General features: G+C 43.1%; 1 protein-coding gene across 1 annotated transcript; it reads right to left on the bottom strand.

Annotated features, from left to right (window-relative positions):
- Positions 1–25: 25 nt before the first annotated feature.
- Positions 26–8,199, bottom strand: SERINC3 (serine incorporator 3). The gene is made up of 10 exons (XM_067307798.1): positions 8,089–8,199; positions 7,519–7,680; positions 6,847–7,040; positions 5,663–5,742; positions 4,854–4,991; positions 3,814–3,983; positions 3,001–3,091; positions 2,413–2,590; positions 1,762–1,983; positions 26–934 (listed from the first exon to the last, which is right to left on the bottom strand). The coding sequence occupies exons 1-10, from the start codon at positions 8,125–8,127 to the stop codon at positions 796–798; spliced, it is 1,413 nt and encodes a 470-aa protein (XP_067163899.1). The 5' UTR covers positions 8,128–8,199; the 3' UTR covers positions 26–795.
- Positions 8,200–20,499: the final 12,300 nt, after the last annotated feature.

Raw genomic sequence — 20,499 nt, 5'->3', positions numbered from 1 at the left:
CACTTCTCAACAGAGCTAAGACAGCTTCAGTAGTTAATATCTGTTTTATTCAAATGAGTTTACAGTGCAAATGCTTTAGTGCCAATAATGATCACTTCATATGCATTACTTCTTACAAGCATACCAGAAAAGTGAAAATTAATTAGGAGCTCTGTTTTTCCATCATAATCATGAAGGTGTTCAAGCTAGTCATACACTTACCGCTTAATATCATACTAAAAAAGAAGTTACCACAGAAGTTGCATCTTAGGCCAAGTTTGTTCTTAACAGCTTTTCAGCCTTAAAGTTGTGTTCTTTTGGTGAGAAATAAGGGCTTTTTTTTGCCACAAGACAGGAAGATAAATCTCACTTAAATAAGCTTTTGCAGTGGAATGTAGAAATTAAGCAATATGGCTTACAATTCCAGGAACTGAAGCATTAGTACACCAGTGCATTATGCTGAATATAACTTGTTCTTTAAAATATATTACTTCATATTTAGCTAAACGTTACTTCAATATTAAGGTTGGGGCTATCAGACAGTACAGGGTGGGGGGCTGTGCTTCAGCAGCACAGTTGTAGTGAATTTAAAAAAATGCAATGATAAGATAACCATGGCTGAAGGTTAACATAAAGATAATAATAATTTTGATCCTGCATCAAGCATTGTGCAATTCGTTAACTTTCTAGCCACCTGCATGTTAATACGAACATAAGAAAAGACAATATTTGCCTTAATAACTAAAGCAATACATGAACATTTTGGCTTTCAGCAAAAAGTTCCCTGCTTTTGTATGCTTGGCTAGACGCAGCCATTTAACTGAAGTCCCGATTAGTAAGAATAAGAGGAGCCACTAAGGTCCAAAGATAGAGAAGGAGACAAACCCAGCTGGAGGTTATCTTCATCCACACGGCTGGCCACTTACTTGTCATTGTTTTAAAATCCGCATCAGGGCTAGAAAGTAAAGAAAACAATTACTAGATATTTGAGACACCATCCATGCTTCTTTGCTACTGCTCAAACCAATCTGAAATTAGGAGAATCATTTGGGACACTCCAATACCTTTGTGGGAGCATGGTGCGACAACCAAACCAGCAACTTCCTTTGGCTCCTTTGTAGACTTCTTGCTCTTGCCACCCAGCTTTTCAGAACATACCAGCTTGTATATGTTGATGTACTACTCTTAAAGCAAACCTTTCAATAAGCTGTGCAACAGTTGTTTAGATTCCTGATGATAGCAAATATGCTCACAGAGCAGCAGCTATTCATACAATAGCCCAGTCCCCCAATCCTGGGGAAAGCTATTATAAGCTGCAGCAGCAGAGCGTATGTCCAAATGCTCCCAACAGATATATATCTTTAAGAAGCATGTATGGCTGTCCCTGCACATCCTTCTAGTCCCAGGGTAAAAAGCTGGTAATGGTAGGCTAGACTCTCATAAACTTCCCAGGAGGCCACCTCGAGCCAATTTCACATACATCCTTCCTATTGCCTGCAGAGCTGAAAGAGGGCAAGCAAGCTTTTTGTTCTCTTCTGTCCTTGCAGCTGTGAAGCAGTCCGCTAGGACTACAGCTGTTGATTTTGCTATTTTGTATATTTTTAAGTCTGAATTCAGCAGCACAAAAGAGAGCCACAATTTAATGCAGCTGTCATAGGAACAGCACCTTAAACAGCTTGGCATGAATAGACTATAGCACAGGAATCTCCTAGCCCCCCAGAAATACTGGCTAGCACATACAGCCTATCACACACAGCCTATCACTTTCTGTCTTGTTCTTACCTGTACCAGTTTGTGAGCGTCATCATAATGTAAAGAGAGGCAAGAAAGAGCATGAAGTGAAAGAAGGCATAGCTGTACTGAACTCCCTCCTTCTCATTATCCATGACACGGCGCACTTCTCCATCCTCTGCAGCCCCGCTGCCTGTTCCCATAGTCTCCTCCAGAATGGCACTGTCACTCCCAGATAGCGTAAGCTTGTTTACCTGGCTTGAAGAGCGGATGCTGCAGCATAACCCAAAGAGAAACATTAAACTCTCACTTTTTAAAAGTTAGCGATGTTTGCTAATAAAGCAAGCAACAGATCACATGAATGTCTAGGATTAGCAAATAATAACATTTTTTTAATCCATCTGCAAACATAAGGAAGCTCCTTAAAGAGATCTATTTCCATGTGAGCTTTCTTTAACCTAATTAAGCAGTGTTCCCAGTCCAAGTCTTGTAATGCATTTTGTTTTATTTGAATCAGGCTAATAAAGCCTATACTCATCCACAACGTAGAATGCAGTTTTATTAGCTATATTTGATTTGGGTCTGAGACCACCTAAGTTGCACGTGAGTGAATGCAGTTACCTTTTGCCCTGGACCCAGATCCAAGTGAAAAAGGCAGAAAAATCCCAACTGTTTATCATTTGTAAGCAATACTGATCCTACCTGGAATACAAGAGGCAAAGGACAAAGATAACTAGTCCAACAATACTCTGTGCATCCCACCACTGTAAGGACTTGGGAGGAGCTGGAGTGGCAGGTACAACAGTGGTGTTTGCTGGAACAAGTGTGGGCGTAGCTATCTGCGTAATGATGTTCAGCAAACTTGGGTTACAGCTTCGTTCTGAAAGGGATTTAGAGGCAAATTGAGAGAGATGAGCTTTGACAGCACTTAGATAAGCTTGCAATGTATCATTTGCTTTAACTGCTGATCTCTTTAATTCCCCAGAGGCAGCATGGTATGGAATATTTTTCCTTTGTGCAAGTTAGGCAACGGTGTACTACAAAAACAATCAGAATACCCTGACACTATTTCCTTTTCCCTCACAAATAGCCCCAGCTTAGTTTTGGAAAGAGGCAATTCGATGGTTTTTTTTTTTTTTTTTAGGAGAATCAGCTTTACTCTTTCTCACTAGATTTTATCTAGACAGAAGATCAGCAATCCCCACACAGTGATCTCTAATAGCAACATGCCCCATCAACAGGTTCTGCTTTCACACCAAAATATGTTACTCAAGACAGGCAGTTGCTTACCAGGCTCATTAGACATGGCCGACCAAGTGAGATACATGGTGTAGAGAGTGATCACAGAGGACTGGAGGAGGCCAGAATGAGGCTGATGTTCCTGTTCAAAGACAGAACCATCCAAGGTCAAAAGGGCAAGTTCTACCTATAGCTGGACTTAATCCCCCTTACTACAGATTTAACAATTATTAGCGTGAAAAAGACTTTGGTTTTTAGAAGCGCACTGGGCTTTGTTCTGTGTTTAAAAGACATGTAGAAACTCCTTAAGAGTGATAAATTTTATACAAAGTAGCTCAAATATGAAAGGATTAAGAAAACCAAATTGAGAGGTTGTGTCCCAGACCCAGTTCTTACCAAGTTAATCCCAACTTGCTTAACAGTTTTGTAGATATGAATCTAGCACATGATTTACCTGAGAAATATCCAGTTCAGAATCAAGTAACGAGCAAGCTTCCTATTGATATTAAACACTTTTATCCATAATTTGGAAGCCACAGTATGAAGCCAATAAATTCCCAGCTTATTTTGCTCTTTCCTAAGGGGTATCTCTGCTCTGCTGGAACCTTGACCACTACAGCTATGCCAACAGTGCCCTCCACGGAAACAAAGCTCAGCACTCAGAACAATGTTAGCCAAAAAAAGCCTATCTACAGGAAATACGTCACTGCATAGTGCATTGGTTTCAGAGCAAGATATTTTTAAATATTCCTGGCTAGCATAGCTATGACAACCAAACTTTAAAGTTCTTATGTCTGGCTGAATCAGTACAACCATGTGACTTCCCTGCTTTGTATTTCTGAAGAAAATAAAGTAAAATAATACCTGAACTTTTGGAAGGATAGAAACAATGGAGACAGCAATGCACAGGATCATATTAATGCTTATGAAGAACTTGTTCTCAGTGCAGTCATCAGGTTTTGTGTAGAAAACATAGAAAAGCACAACAAAAACCAGTGACAAGGCATAGAACAAGATTGTACAGGACAGCAGAGCTGGAGGAAAAAAAAATAACCATTACAATAAGGGTGTAGTTTGACAATACAATACATCTAAGGTGATCTAATGGCTAACTATTGCTGTAAAGGGACAGTCCCCTTCCTCACTTGGAAGTCTGGTTCAGAAAGCTGGACTGGCAAAATGTGTTCTTATTAGGTATTATTAGGCTAATTTTCTGTTTTGGCTCATTAGGTACTATAGCTCAGAAGAAAGCCAATTATTGGCATCAGGGGAAGAGGACCTTTGTTTCAGCTGTAGTTTAATTGGTTTAACTGTATTGTCAAGCCACACAGTGTCAAAAACAAGTGCTTTTGGCACACCTTAATGGGATATTTACAAGCCCTGAATTTCCCCTTCTATGCTACAGGCCACCTATTTTCATTTCCCTTCTGCTGCGTTCTTTGTAAGAAACCACAAAATGCTGATGCAGCATTCTTAGCTAGGAACAAAAATTGGCACTTTGTATTTGCAGTGGTCAGCTCAGGCATGCGAGCTGAGGCAGGCTTGCCATTGCTGTACGCTATCACTGACGTAACTAACCTCCTGAGGATGTCAGTACGGTAGGTGGCAAAGTAGAGTTAGAATTTAAGAGCTCTAGGCTACTAGTTCTGCACTCACAGTGCAGGTATACAAACTAGACAAGAAAGTTAAGTGCTGTTTATTATGACTACCAGATCTGCCAGTCACAAGACTAGAATATTTTGCGTTTTATTTAATGAGAACAGGGCAATACTGCAGCTATTAATTCCAAATATTTACTCAAGGAGGCTGTAGAGTGTAATTCTAGGATATGTTTGCAAACTAGTAAGTGACACTATGCAGAGTACTGGCCATCAGAAACAAATCCTTTCCAGTTAGATTCCTACCTGCATACCAACATTTAGAATTTCCCTCTTCCATTCTCTCAACCCAGCTCTCATTCCAGGAGTGAGCAAAGTCCACAAGAAGCACTAACTGGATAAGAATGAAGCAGAGGGCTCCACAAACACCAATAGCAAACCAGGCTAGAAAAGAGAGCAAGAAAAAGCAGAGTTAACTTTCATCATTTGCACACTACCCCGGAAATAATTAGCTCCTAATTATACTGCAGAGGAATAATGAAAAAAACTGAAGCTATATTTAGAAATGCAGATGCTGTTATTCACTTTGGCCTCCACCCTACAGAAGCACGCAAGGAGTCTCAGCTTCTTTAAGGGGGCAGCCTATGCTAGTCAACCTGAGCATGAGAACATGTAGCCCAACATGTTTTCAGAATGAACTCAAGATCTAACGCAAGACATCTTTGTGTACCTAAGCAGCATCACGCCGCATTTCTTTGAAAATCAACAAAATTCTCTAGCTAGACAGCAAGAGTTTCTTGCACAGATTTGTCAGAGACTTTGGGAAGTATTCAGCACTTGTCACAGACAGCATGCCAAGATGCCTCTAATCTAAACAGCGACAGAAGACTCAATCCACTAGCGGTCGTGTCATGGGGTATTGAATTATTAATACATAGCACCTATACACTTGAAAATATATTGCTTAATCCCATTACTGTAAAGATACTGTAAAGAAATAGGACAGACTCGGAGTCTTCTACAAGACAACTTTCACTATCACAACTATAGCCTGGTAGTCTTTGAAGAGTTTTGAGTTTATTAAACAGAATTATATGATTACGTATTAACTGTACCTCTTGTGAAAGGTCCTTCAGGAATGTAAAAAGCTCCAACCATGATACCCACAATGGCAGCTATTTTGAAGAACCAGAACCTTTAAAAGAAGAAATTTGAAAACATTGGTCTTACTCTGCACACAATAGCTATGTTTTACCTGACTTGCTAGCAGCTTGCTTACACAGATAGAAATAAAACAAAAAAGTTGCATTCAGTGGGATTACAGGTAAAGACATTCACCAAATTGAGGGGAAGCACAGTCACTACTTTGGAGAAGTGGACTGACAGAAACCTCATGAAGTTCAAAAAAGGCAAATGCACAGTCTTGCACCTGGGACAGAATAACCCCATGCCAGGTCAACTGGCTAGAAAGCCACTTTGCAAAAAGAGCGGAACATGCTGGACAACAAGCTGAACATGAGTCAAGAGCGCATCCTTGCAGCAAGGAAGGAAGGCTAACGGCACTGTTCAGCCCGGAGAAGAGAAGGGAGATATAACTGCTGTCTTCAACTACTTAATAGGATGGTACAGGGAAGACAAAAACAGACTCTTCTTGGAGGTGCACAGTGAAAGGACAAAAGGCAACAGACACAAGTTGGAAAAAGAGAAGTTACAATTAGATATTGGAAAAAAATCGAGCGAGTTGCCCAGAGAGGTCATGGAATCCCCATCCTCAGAGATACTCAACACTTCACTGGACAAGACCCTCAGCAACCTGCTCCACGTTGGCCCTGCTCTGACCAGGCGGTTGGATCAGGTGACCTCCAAATGTCCCTTTCAACCTGAATTATTCTACGATAATTTAGTAATCTGACCCCAAACCAACCCAGTTAAATCAGCAGGTAGTTTCTGCTGGATAACCGAGTCAGACTGGCTCAGTGAATGGCCCAATGAGTGCTAGAGTCAGCATAAGGCAGAGGATAAAATAACTGAACATCCAACATCTCTGTGGAATCAGAAAGCAGTAACAAGTGCTCCCCCTGCTTCTGGTTACCCAATTTCGGAGTATTAGTAATGATGTCTAGCTTCACATTAACATGAGTAGAAAGTCTTTTATGAGACTGAAGCATTAGTCTGTGTTCAGTTCAAAAAAAACCTTAAGACTATCAACATATGCTTAAGCAATTTGCCACTGTGTTCTGCAAGGAAGCTTAAGAGAGGAAACAAGTTAGAAGTCAAGACAGCTGGCTTACAAACATACCCATTGTGCACTGAGGCTCTTGGATCATTACTTGTTTTCACTTCTATCATGAGCAGAGAGAAGAGAAAGAAAAACACTGCCATGGCAAAGCTGATTCGATAGACAGCTCTGTATCCAACAAACACATCACAGCTGACAAAACCATTCATATGTGGTATCCGAGTATGAAGCCCCTCATCACAAAATCCAGGCACCTGAATAAAGACACATTTAGTTGTGAAATTACTTCTGTATTTGCAATTACATTCTTCAAGCACTCAGACTGCTCAGGTTTGCTGCCAGCTTCCTTCTGGGAGAGCTGATAACATAAGGCTTTGCGCTCAGCCAGACAGCGGAGACCTTCTTATCTTTCTTTCCCCATGTCATCACTAAAAACATTTGGGAAGATTAAAGTATCAAAGCTGCAGGCCTGTGATAATGACTAACAATTTCCAGGTCTGGTGTGGGCAAGTTTCAGAGACCAGGCACGTGCTTAAAAACATGCACTCACTGTTTCAGCTAGAAGCCATTCAGTATGTGTTGTGTCTTAACTCAAGGCTCACTCCCACCTCAGAGAGCCATAACTGGGTGTTTGTGTCTCTTGTGCAATTCATTCCAAGCAAAAAGAATCAATAGTCACCGGCACAAGGTACGGTTTGGCAAACAGTCTAAAAGAGGGTTTTCCCTCTATACCTTTTTCAGCTGCTCTTCCATCCCTGGCGCCAGCATAATGCAGGCAACAGCCGTGCTGAGGAGGAGGAGGAAGGCGTAGATAAGACGCGTCACGGTGGAATTCTTGCTGTTGGGACAACATCGGCACAGCAAACACGAGGCTCCGCTGCACAGACAAGGAATCTGGAGGACAAACACGGCCACAGTGAGGGCCCCTCCCTCGGCGCGGCCGCAGAGCGCACGGCCGTACCGGCACGGGACAACTCGACTGCCGGCCACGCTCCATGGGGACTATCGGCCGCGCAAAGGAACGGACCGACCCAGGCCCGGGGCCGGCGGCGGTCGGGGACCACCTGGCCCATCAGCCCGGGCGTCGCGGGGGAGCCGCCGTCTCCCAGGGAACGGGCGCGTCAGCTCCAACCCGCCGCCGCGCTCCCGCCCTCAGCGGCGGGACCGGGCCGGGCTCCCCCCAGCTGCCCCGCGCGGGGAGGCCGCCGCCGCCGCCGCGCGCCCGCCCGCCGCCGCCGGGCCTGGGGCGGAGCCGCTGCCCCGGGGGCCCGGCCCGGGCGGGTTGAGGGGGGAGGCACTCACCCAGCTGGCCAGCGAGCAGACCCCCAGCACCGCCCCCATGATGATGCCGCCGCCGCCGCCGCCGCGCCCCCGGTCCCGGTCCCGCCGCTTCCTGCTTCCGCCCCGCGACGTCAGGCGGCCGCCAGCCCACGCCGCCGCCGCCGCCGCCGCCGCCGCCGCTGCCGCTCATTGGCTGCCCCTGCCATGCTGGCACGCTCCGGGGGCCGTTGCCCGCCAATGAGGAGGCAGAACGGAGCAGCGAGTGGGCGGGGAGATGAGAGCGATAGCGGCGGGGATTGGTACTTCTGAACTGTCCTTCCGCCTTCTTCGATGCGGTGAGGTCATAGAAGACGGGACGCTGACTGGTGGAGATGGGCAATGAGTGGGCGGTCCCACCAGCAGGCCAACCAGTGAATAAGGTCTCTCCGTAGCAGCCCGGTGATTGGCAGGTCTTCCAGCCATTCAATACCCGGGAAGCGGCGGGGGTGCTTGGGGGCGCGCTCTCGCGCCGCGGTTGCCATAGCAGCGCGCGGGGCCCTGCCCCCCGGCCGGCGCCTCCGCCCGCGATGTGACGCGGTGCCCGGCGCTTCTGCCTCCGTTTGTGTTACGCTCCCTTCATATTTTCAAGGCTCCCAGCTAGCAAAGTGGGAGATTTACTCCTTCAGATAATACACATGCCTTTACCTTATTTTTAACATATTTTTCTTATCTTTTTGTGTGCAGCAGCTGGATCTGTAAGAAGGCCAAACCCCTTCCACTCCACTCTTTGTGCACATGAGTATATGCAGAATAAAGGCAGAGTCCCAAATTCTGTGTTGCCTCCCCAGTAATCTTGGGTAAATCATTCCATAAGTATATTATTAATACAGTGATGAAACTCAGCTAAATCCTGAGTCTAATAATGTTTCCTTCACAAGAAATTTATGAGACTAATACGTTTGCTAAGTACTATGAGATCCTCCACCGAATTATGCTGGGGAAGGACAAAGGATTCACGTATAAAAGCTTTTTCCTTCCACTGTCCAAGGGATTTCCAAGTGCTCATTTTACTTCCCAGCATAAAAGTCTTCTGAGTCTGCATAACATCATCTCAAACACCACGTGTTTAGCGGGAGATAAGGATGAAGTCAGCCTAGTTATTGTTAGCTATGGGAATGAGACAGGATATGGCAGGAGGTTATCCTAATTCGTACAAAAATACCCTGCTCTGGTATGTTAATCAGTTTTGACAGCAGAATAAAATGGTGCATCCCGTACACATCTATATGTTAGTTGTTTGAAAGGCCTAGAATAAAGACCTTGAAATTAGGTAATAGTTAAAGGAAATGTGTCAGATATAGTCATTTGAAAGTAGTTCTCTGCAGTTCTTTGTGCTGTTGAGCTAATAAAAAAATGTCACTCAAGCTTGTGCGTTAGTGCTATTTTTGTTAGTCTCAAGGGTCTCCCTGCCATGATAACAAAAACGCAGAACTTTCTTTAATGTTCCCTGAAGTACGTGATGGTTGGTGGTCTGCACGGGCTGTATTTTTACAAGTGACAGATTCCACGTACAGGTTATAATTGAATAATTCTTTGACCTTCCAGAGTCTTTCAGCCAGCTGTTTAGAAAGGGAACTGCAAATTGGAATGGCAGGGTCAAATCAAGTGTAAAAATTTAAAAATAGGTAATCTGTGTTTCTCCAATAATATTGCTCTGACCTCTATACAGATCTAAACACTTTACTGTGCTTTGGCCTGCATAAACTTCAGAACATTGAGGCAATGGCATCAACTTTTTAATATACCTCTCCTAATTATTGGACTTTTGTTCTGTGAAGTGTTTAGCTTTCAATGCTATTCATGACTGTCCTTTGATTGGATCTCCAGAGCATAAAGAATTACAGAGTTTTCTTTGGGGAGAAATGTTTTTCCAGCTGCTTAGTTCAGGCTGTGGGTTAAGCTATATTCAAGAATCCAGATCTTAAACCATGCTTTGAAAATAGCCCTCAAAGTCCTCCATCTCTGGGGAAGTCAGTCATGAAATAATGGTCCAAATTCTGCTATGGCTGAACCACTAGTGGTTTGAATTAGTCTTTTAAATGGATACACTTGATGATAGTTTCTACACAATCATGATGTTCCAGCAGCGAAAAAAGTCCTGCCAAGTATAAATATAATTAAGTTTATGGATCTCCCAAATCATTTTCACCTGGGTATAATCTAATAGCATGCTGTAGGTACAGGTATTTGTTCACCAGTAACATTCAAAGTACAACATGTATTGATGGCTGTGGTCCCCAGAGAAGCACAAGCAAGCAGTGCATGTTCCACTGTGGTTCTTCTCTGCTTGGAGGCTTTCTTTAGACTGTCAAGCCCCTGCAATATGAAATCAGCAGAAATCAGCATAGTCTGTACTCTCAAGCCCATCTCTCAAGTCTCCAAATATGCAAGCTTCTCTTCAGTCCTTCGCTCACGATTTTATAATTTCATCTTCTTTGACTGCGTGCATTATGACTGCATTAACACCTGCCTCTGCACTTTCTTAGACTATTTTCCTATCATGTCATGGATGCATGAGTCATCTTATTTGTGATCTGCTGAGCTGAGTTAGAGTCATAGTAGCGCTGTACTCTTTAAGGCCATTACTAACGCTGCTAAAGCTTGCATAATATATTCTTCTGTGTCTAAATCCCTCAGAGATTGAGTAACTGTTTTCTTTTTCACCCCAAATGACTATGCAACTGTGTGAGTCACTGCTATTATGATAGAGGAATTGTAATCCTTGTGTCTTTCCAGTTCTGTATGGCCAGAAATTTCTTTTGTAGGACACCCTTGTTCAGTCTTCTCCAAGTCCTTGTATGTCACCAGAGACATTTTTACTGACTTCAATTCACTTTAGACCCTGTGCTTTGATCTGAAAACTGCTTTAGGTCTGGTAAAACAGATGGAGAGAAAAATAATATTTATCCAATATCCTTGAATGATATTACCAAGCTGTTTCTTCCTGTTATTTATGGAAGCATTAGTGAAACTTAAACATATTGAAAAGTATTTAAAATAACATTAAAAGAAGCTTATTAAAAAGATTAAGACCAGAGACACACTAGAGGGAATATTTTGTACAAAAGCTCTGTAGTGACATCTGTGAATGAACCATGAAAGGGACTAGCAACAGATGGTTGCTGCAAAGAAGGAGGGAATGAAAGGTGTCCTTTTGCAACAGGTGAACATGGTATCCCTGCAAATAGCATGGGATGCTCAGACAGGGCCCTTTGAGGGACAGGATCTTACATGGAAAGGTCATCATGGCTCTTCCAAACACACTGGTACATGTTGGAGGAGCCTTCGGCCTGCTCTGACAGGAGCTGGTACTAACTGCCCAAGGAGGACCCTTGCAGCAGGAACTGCTGGAGCTTGGCACATTCCCCACATCCCCGCTTGGCACATTCCCCCATGCTTGTAAGTGAGATTGCGTTGGTGCAGAGCCAGGTATCAGCACCCTGCACCACCTGGCAACGCTGATCCAGGCTACTTTTTGATGCCAGAGCACCGCCGCAGCGCTGTGCAGGGCATCAAAGTGTCCTCCCTTTTAAGCAGCCACTTCAAAAGTGGGTGGTCGCAAAGCAAATCAATATTCAACCTAAGCATTGCCCAAACGCAGTTACAAAAAATGCTTCTCATTATTTTTTATCTGATACAGAATTTGTTATAAAAACAGATTTTTTTCCCCTTTCTCTGCGACCCCATTTCTCCTGTGAGAGCCTGCACAAAATCCAGCTGGCCAGCCTTATTGTCTCAGTGATCAGTGCAGCAGAACAGACCCTATGGAAATGATAGTAGGAGAAATAGTCAGGAATTTCTGGATTTAATCCTGCCTCTTCCAAGGACAAGTTGCATAGCTTTAGTTGAGCCAGAGGACTATGTGAGTTAATATGTTAAGTGAGAAAATTAGCATATCCCAAAGAGTCATGGCAGGCTCAGTGAGTTCATCTTTCCAGGCAGAGTGGGACATACAGATCACTAAACAGCTGTTCGCCGGTCTATTACTTAGAGATGTACCCTCGCTACTATGGGTGACTTCACAGCTGGATGGAGACATAGCAGTAGCAGCAAACAAACTTAACCAGAACCCATCCTCAGCTAGGTCTAAAATGACATAATTATCAGAGTTTTGACAATTTAAAATCAGATCAGTGCCTGGCCCAAATTTTTCTGATAGTAAAAAAGCAATACAGAATCATACTGGGCATGATCATTTCTTTTAGTTGGAGATTTTTTTGACCTCATTTTCCATTGTCCCCCACATTGGTGCTTCCACTTTCCAAGAAGATGTTCTGAAGCTGGTGAAATAGCTTTTCTCATCAATCTTTTAAATCATGTAAATCCTCCTGGCATACCAGCTGACATTTTAGATGCTGCATTTTTGTACTTGTGCCAGGAAGCATTTAACATGTTACAGTTGCTTATGCTGTTGCTGTATTTTTTTTTAAAGAAGGGAAAACAGTTCCTTCCTCTTGTGTCTCCAGCAGAGAGACTGTTTCTCCTCGAGGAAGGAATTCACATGATCATGCAGATGCGTCAGATAAATCCCTTCCCACGTTTGATATTTGCTAAGTTGAATGATTGTTATTCCAAAGCTGATAGCTGGAATGGTTGTGAGATTTAACTTCTCTGAAGCTCTTTTTCCTTCTGCTCACTAGCTTTAAAGAAATGAATATAAAAATGAAATCCTTCAACTTAGAAAGATTCATTAACCACACATTCTTGACCACATTATCTACACAAGCATTTCTCCCTGCTTGTTTGTTTAAAGCTGGCCAGGAGTCAGGCTCTAAGTTCCAGAAATACTTTTAAGATAACAAAAATGGGCATCCAGATTGAAAAGGAACTCTGTATTTAGAAACTCAGAAATACTACTGGGGGGTGGCTGTGCTGTTAACTCTTTTCTGGTTGTTTTGAATCTCCGTGGTATTGGAGAGTGAGTCATGGCATTCTGCTTTATATGAATGTTTTTCCCATCCCAGATGATTAAAAAAAAATACCATAGGGGAGTCTAGTAATACAATACCTAGCTCTAATTGCATCATGGCTCTCAATAAGGTTGTTGCTTGAGAGACTAAATCAAGCAAATTCACGGGGACAGTATTGGGCAAGAACTGTGACAAGGCTCAGTATTCACTGAGTCCACGTGCACTTGGTACAGAAACAACCACAAGCTTAATTTTAGAAGGGAAGGAAAAGGGAGAGCTGAGTGCTGGTTTGTCAGGGGATCTTACAAACTCGTTTCCTGCTGCAGAACACATTTGGGAACACTGAGCCTTTACTAAAAATTCACACATTAAAAGATTTAAAACATATGAGGAGGGTGTCACTTTTTTTTTTCAAAAATTTTTAAAGAGTTCTTTGAAAACAAAAATAGGGCACATTTCCAAGCTTGGCGTCCATAGACATTTCAGTATCTGTAGCAAAGTATTTGTCCGCTAATATAAATAATAGCTCCATTCCAAATTTGCTGTCCTTTTGAAATACTGGTAGAGGTGTTTTGTCAGACTCCAAAGGAGGGCTTACAATTCTTAATTAAAATGCATTTTGGTATAACTAAATTTGTTACTATGTTTTTAAGGGCTGATGTGAAACCCTCCCAGGCTGGTAATGCAGTTCTCATAAATATTTTCTTTCCAAAGCTTTTCTTTCCAAACATGTATTTAGTATTGTTTTAGTCCTCAGATAATTTCATGCAACAGTCATCAAAACAAAGTAGAAATGGACATGCTGGTGTCAGTGTGTATTTCAGAAGTTTTGACTGTGTTACCAGCTATTTCTAGGGTGGGAAATGGTCTTTGCAAGAATACAGAACCTTTGGCAAGACGCAACAGTATAAATGAGATGTCTCTTTTCATTTCACTGCTGGGATGGTTTCATCTCACTCACCTGCAGCCACCTTAAAGGTAAGTATCTAGTCTACATTAGTTTTTTGAGCTTTCTCTATAGCCAGTGAGGATGGACAGACTGGATGAATTGCTCACTGATATCTGATCTGTCTTCAGATAGAACAAATCACCACTCCAGTGCTCCGGGCCTTTACTTACTGTCATGGGAACTTTGATGTCTTATTTTTAGATGAGTTTTTTTTTGGTTTTAGAATGAAAGTCTGGTTGTAGCAGGATCCTAATTTCAGTGAAGATAACAATATGCAAAACCTGGCACACCCGGGTCAGCACTGACTGGGTTGGCAGTGGTAATCTCTGTTCTATTATCTGGCAGCAGGGGTTGAAATTGAGTTACCCTTTCATGCTTAGATCCTAATAATGTTAAAATACTGCTTAACAGAAGAGCCATTATTTACACTTAATAAAAGTGATACCGTGACGCATTCCTTATGGGGTAGATGTACTATCACATCTTGGCAATTGTGACGAAAGGAATTATTCTGCCTGGCTTGCTGTCTTTTCTTCAGTGTAAAAAAGATAATAATGAGGCTGTAATTACCCAGCTTGGAACTAAATGAACTCAACTGAAAATGCTGAATGATGAAAGATGACTCCTAGCAGCTTCCCAAACTTAGCTTGTTTGGATCCCATCATTGGCCGTGACAATGTCAGCGTCAAGTCCTGGCTCTTGCTGGGCCATATCCCTAGCCAGGAGGCATAGTTAAGTTGTTCGGACTGTGGTGGTGTCCCACTTTGAAGTAACGGTGAACAAGGAGTGGTGAGCATACCATAAGCCCTGCCTAAATGACCTGCTTATGTGAGGAAGACAGTATGCAGCAAATGAAGATGAGATTTGCAGCACAGAAGTCACTCCGCATTAGTTCCTGGGGTAAAGATTCCTAATGCACAGTAGTTTACTCCAGCTTAGGAATGGAGTAGGCTCTTTAGTTTGCGTGAGGTTTCTCTGTGCAGTGTAACTACTGGTTAGTGCACTATACACCTCCCATTCAGCCCAGACGCACCAGATTCTCCATGCAGCAGGTCTTCAGACTGAACTGCTGTTGTTCAGGAAACAATCATTCCCACGGCAAGCAGGATCCCACACTCCTCCCTCCAGCAGGCAACATTGCAATATCAAGTCTGTGAGGTTTCTCTAATTTTGCATCTTAAATTTCTCTAATAAACCAGTAGATTCAATGAGCCTTTTTTGCCTTCCTGCAAATGAAGAAGGGAAAAGGGGTCTGTTGCTCCTTTAATTCTGGTTCTGTTTCACACAGTTGTTAACCAGCAAGGTGACAGCTAGCAGAGCAATCCCTGTGTGGGTCCTTGCATGCTGGGACTTGCCTCCCAGATTGGTTTAGATACTGAAAAGCGGGTGACCTTCTGCATTCAGAACAAAAGTAGCATGTTTGGTGGCACTGTTGGAGAGAGCTGAGGATGAACTTCCCATAGCAATGAAAAGGCAAAAAGGAATTTTTCTAGGTGCCCAACTAGCTCCATTCTAGTTCAACTCATCATTTAAGAGTGCTGAGGTTTAATAGTTTTGTTAATGATACAGTACAGCACCTAGTGACTTGGATAAATAATAACTAAAAAAGCATCTAAGTCAAAATACGTAAGATTTTTCCTCCTGGTTATTCTGCGCGAGCCCTCATTTCTGCAGGGAAGCACACAGTGCTGTTGTGAAGCACACACCTCTTGTCCAAACACTGAGATCTCTTTCCTTGCTGGTTGCCATAGTGATGGAGAGAGCTGAGGGCCTTTTGGGGTAGTAATTCTGCAATACGAGACAAGTTTGATATGACATCCCTTTGCTTAGCGGCTCATTCAGCTAGTCAGCTTTTCAAGTTCCAGCAACTATGTCCGGCTTGAGAAGGGCAGCTTGCAGAGTATCCATCTATATAGCTGGCCTTTTGGCAGCTATTCAGCTTGTTATGCAGCTTGCTCCCTTGAACATGCCTTAGCAGGACGGCCAACTGTTGTCCATACAAAAATAATGGCACGACAGTTGCACTGATGGCTTGCAATATATGTGGCGAATCACACCGAGTACTGTGGCGAGAGCAGAGGGCTGCATCCACTGCCTCAGTGAAATGCTCCCAGGTTACTAGGCAAACCTGGTTTTTATTTCACGTACATTGTTAACGCAAACAGAATATTTTGTTCCCCAACCAGACCAGGGAGTCCTTCCTATGAAGTGCCCTGAACTCCCACTGACCCAATTGCAGGCATACTGCACCTCACTGATCTTGGTCTTTATGGCCTTGGGAACAGTTGGAATAGATAAGCTGCAGCGTGTCTAAGGACATGGATGTAGGAATTGCCGTGCTGAGCTTATCCTGTCTGCTGTAGCAGCCAGCTGCTTCATGAGAAGGCAGAGCATCATCTAGTTACATATGCATCCCTTAATGAGCCGATATGGAAAGCAGAGCATCATGCCAGGAGGTTAGGCTGAATTTTTTCCTGACCTTAGGTAGAGAGTGAGTGTATATGTTGAAGCTTGAAGATAACAGTCCTGTGACTCACAGCAGAGGATTAATTGCCCAAGTTTGATCCGTCACCACTACAACCTAGAAGTACCCCAGTCAGAGTCCATGGAATAAAATCATGTGAAAGCCCTTTTAGCTGAGAGCACAAGTCAGGACTAAAACATTTGCAGGGTTTCTGCACATCTGTCTGGCTGCCAAACACTGGGGAAAAATCATAACTGTTGGCTGGGTGGCTCCAGCATATATTATAAAGCTGACAGAGACAACTAATTTCTTCTCATTTATTAGCATTCCTCTTTGCTCTCCAGAAAGGAGAAGTACGCTTGCCAACCTAGCCTGCTACTTAACGTCTTCTAACAATCCCATTTAGCAGAAACAGAGGGAGAGAAAGATGAAATGCCTGTGTGTGGACCTTTGAGGAACTCCTGCTTCCCTTTCAGCAAGACACAAAGTCAGTCGCAAGCAGCCCTCTTGAACAACTCTGAGTAACTAAAGTAATACAACTCCTGTAGTACCTTCTCATCCTGACACTCATTTTAGCTCTTTTTCTATGTCTAACTCCTCTTGGCAAGCAGAAGCCACCAGGAATGAACCTGTCTAATCAATACTTGCATTTCTTCTCCTCTCCAATTATGTCCCTGAACGGAGATGTTGACATTCACCTTGTGTCACAACAAGAAAGCTTTTGCCAGTGGGATGATTTTCTGATGAAGCATGTGCTGAATATGTGACCTTTGTGGGTTTATACTGAAGAAGCTTCTGTATCCCTTTAGACAAACAAATCCCTTAAAAAGCAGGATTTATGCTTGTTTTGTGTTCTTTACACTGCTAACCAGCTGCCAGGCTTTCTCCTATCAGCAGCAGGTAAAGTGCTTCTTCTATAGAGTGTGTAAGGTAGTTTGTAACAGGCTTTGGGATACTTCTGGGTAAAACATGGCATAAGATAGTGCTGTCATTGAATGATGATTCTGGCTTACCAAGAGATCTGAATTTGAGACTTGCTTGTATTGTTGCAGCTGCAAAGAGGTAACCGGCAGTGACTTATTTTGCAAGAGCCTTTGGATGAAAGGAACTTTACAGAAATGACTGATTAAAGGGTGCATTTCCAAGACTTGCTTTCAGCGAAGGCTTTGAACCAGACTTGGAGACTATTAAAAAAAAGTTCTTTTATTTTCCAAACTCAATACATTCCCTAGGGAAAAAGAAAGAAAATAAGTTCAGGCTGAGACTCCAAACAGCTATCTAGCTGGGACAAGCCTTTCGGACGTGTTTGACTCAACAGGCAGGAAAGATAAAATTCCCAGGGAGTAGTGGCAGGCAAGGGGGATGGGATGAACTTGTGGAGCGAAATTGCCCAGAAGCAAAGCACAACCACTCACTTTGCAGTGAAAAGCTTTATCATCTCTGCACAGATTACCGGAGCTAAAAATAGCTTCAGCTCAAAGTAAACAGTTTTTGAGAGTGCTCTGCCCTGCTGGCATGTCAACCCTGCACTGAGCCGCTTTGCGGGAACGTCCAAAGTGGCCTGTTCAGGCTGCGCACGTCCACACATTCCCCGTGCTGCCGTGCTGTGAGAGCTCTCCACAGTCAGACTTCATCGTTAGACCCTGGCCATTAATAAAGGCGACCCTAGAGATGGTTTGCTAATGAGTTTAGCCTCATTACAAGCTTTTTTTTATATTTCACTTGTTGCTGAACCTTTCTGGATTAATAACTTCTATAAAAACTAAATTGGCTCAAACATCAAATAATTCATTCAGACATACTGATACTCCCTGTCTCTTCCTTAATCCACGATGAACGGTGCCCATTCTTTTGGATTTGGGACAGTGAGAAGAGTAGTTTGTCACTAAAACTGCTTTTACCTCTTGGATTCTTCTCTTCTTATGGTTCCCAGAGTGCAAGATGTTATCTGATGGCTTAAGACATCCTCACTTTCTTTAATGAGCCCAGCAGACTGTTGAAATAAGCTATGCATTTTCTGATCAAAAGTTTATTTAAAGAATGGGGGGGGGGGGCTGGGGGGGTAGAAGTCTGGAAAAAATCAAACTACCACATTTTTCCCATGTCTATTTTTCACCATTCCATGTTTCCTTGCAATCTTGATCCCATCAAGGGACACGAATGTAGTTAAGGGACAGCTCTGTGCCTGGGAAATTTAGCAGAATGCTTCATTTAGATGAGAAGCCAAAATAATATAATCGGAGAGCGTTGCAGTGCTGCTCTAACAACGGTGGCACTAGTTTCTGAGGGAAACTAGGCTCAGCCTGCAAAACGTCCAGGTCAGAATCAGGTCATTTCTTCCTGAAATGACGGATCGTCTCCTTGGGCTTCAGAGGTTCCTGGACGGTTCTTTGTGTTGTTTGTTTTTCTTGCTGGAACACGCAGTGCACAGTCAAGCGCTGCAGCACTGCTCTGTGGATTGTTTTCTTAACATTATCACCCTTAGGGATTCTCTCAACTAATTTTGACACTTGTCCTAAAAGATTGCTCACACTTTGTCCTTCTTCCTTTTGGTCGCAAGCTAAAGGACAACAGTCAACCCATGGGCTTTATTGTGGTGCTGGTCTCTGACCCTGTTCCCTGATGCAGAGCATCGAAGAGCTGAACAAAAATCACTGCAACTCCCTGCAGACCAACTGCATAGCCCGCAGCAGGCAGCGGCAGCACAGCAGAGCAAAACCGAACCTCCTGTGGGCCAGAGCGGCAACGTCGTTAACAGCAGCCCTGCACCATGCAGGATAGCACAGCATAACCACAGCATAACCACAGCTGGATGCAAGAAACAGCAAAAACAGCACCAAAGGCAAGCGTATTAGTCAACTGGAGTAAAAACCATAGAAAAGTACAGAAAGCCATTAAAGGCTGATTGTGGCTTTAGCTGAGCTGGTCTGCTCAACCCTGTAATATAATCTATCATGCAGCGCCTGCCACGCCAGGCATTTATAATGTGTTCTCTTATGGTGGGATAGGAACAGCGTTTATTCTTTTATTTATAGCCATCACCTCAGGATAAATGTCTCGGGGTGTGTGGGACACCAAAGTCTTCTACATCCTGTATGAAGCAATAGGACAAGAGATGGTGAACCTGAGAATGATCTAGAAATTAGGGTGCATTTCAAGAGAAAAATGTCAACTTTCATTTAAAAATAATATAAATACATTGAAAACCATACATTTTTATCTTAGTGTTATGATTTCAGACAAACTGAAAACTTCTTGGCATCTCAGGACTTTCTTCCTTGTAAGAAAAAGATACATTCTGTGGAAAATATTGTTTCACCCCAAGCTGTATTTTTCTACTCAAAGAGAGTTTTGATTGCAAATATTTAACCAGCCCTTGTGGAGATAGTCTTAGATGAGGAGGTCACTGTAAGGACATGTGTGTGGAGGAAAGGAAGGACTCTTCTGATGGATGCTTTGGGGAGGTTGCTCCCAGGACCAGACACACAGGATCAGGAGGTTTGAACAGGACAAATAGTTAAGAGAAATCTTATTTAAAAAGTAAAGTCAGTATACCATGCTCCAAGATTTCTGAAGTGCTTGGTTATCATCATTGCTACTCATTGCATGCTTTGCATCATTTAGTCTGAAAATGCCTGGGTTGCTGTTGCAGTAGGCATTTGTATCCTTACAAGCACATGACAACATTTGGCCTTCAGACCCTGCCGTCTAAGTGTCAGTGTAAGAGCTTTTGTCTTCTGGATTTCTTTCAAATATGAGTTGGAATAAACACAAAAAAAATTCAGCCTTTGCTGGACCAGCTGAGCAATCTCCTGAGGCAATGGTCTGGAGAACTGATATCTTGACTTAGTGTGGCAGAGCCCTCCTCCACCAGCTGTGCCCCTAGTGAAGATAGGCAGCACCTTGCACTCTGTGGTGAAGTCATTACCATTATGTTCAGGTAAGTAATAATGCATGACTCAGAAGCACCAGAGAGATTAGTTTCTGTCAAATGATACATCTCTGATAATCAAACTGGCTTCCTGATGCCAGTTTTGAAACAAAATAGAATTAAGAGACGGAGCTATGTT

Source organism: Apteryx mantelli, chromosome 18 (genome assembly GCF_036417845.1).
Source record: "Apteryx mantelli isolate bAptMan1 chromosome 18, bAptMan1.hap1, whole genome shotgun sequence".
Taxonomy (NCBI): Eukaryota; Metazoa; Chordata; class Aves; order Apterygiformes; family Apterygidae; genus Apteryx; species Apteryx mantelli.
The sequence above is the reverse complement of the archived record's forward strand: the minus strand, read 5'-3'. Positions and strand labels throughout refer to the sequence as shown.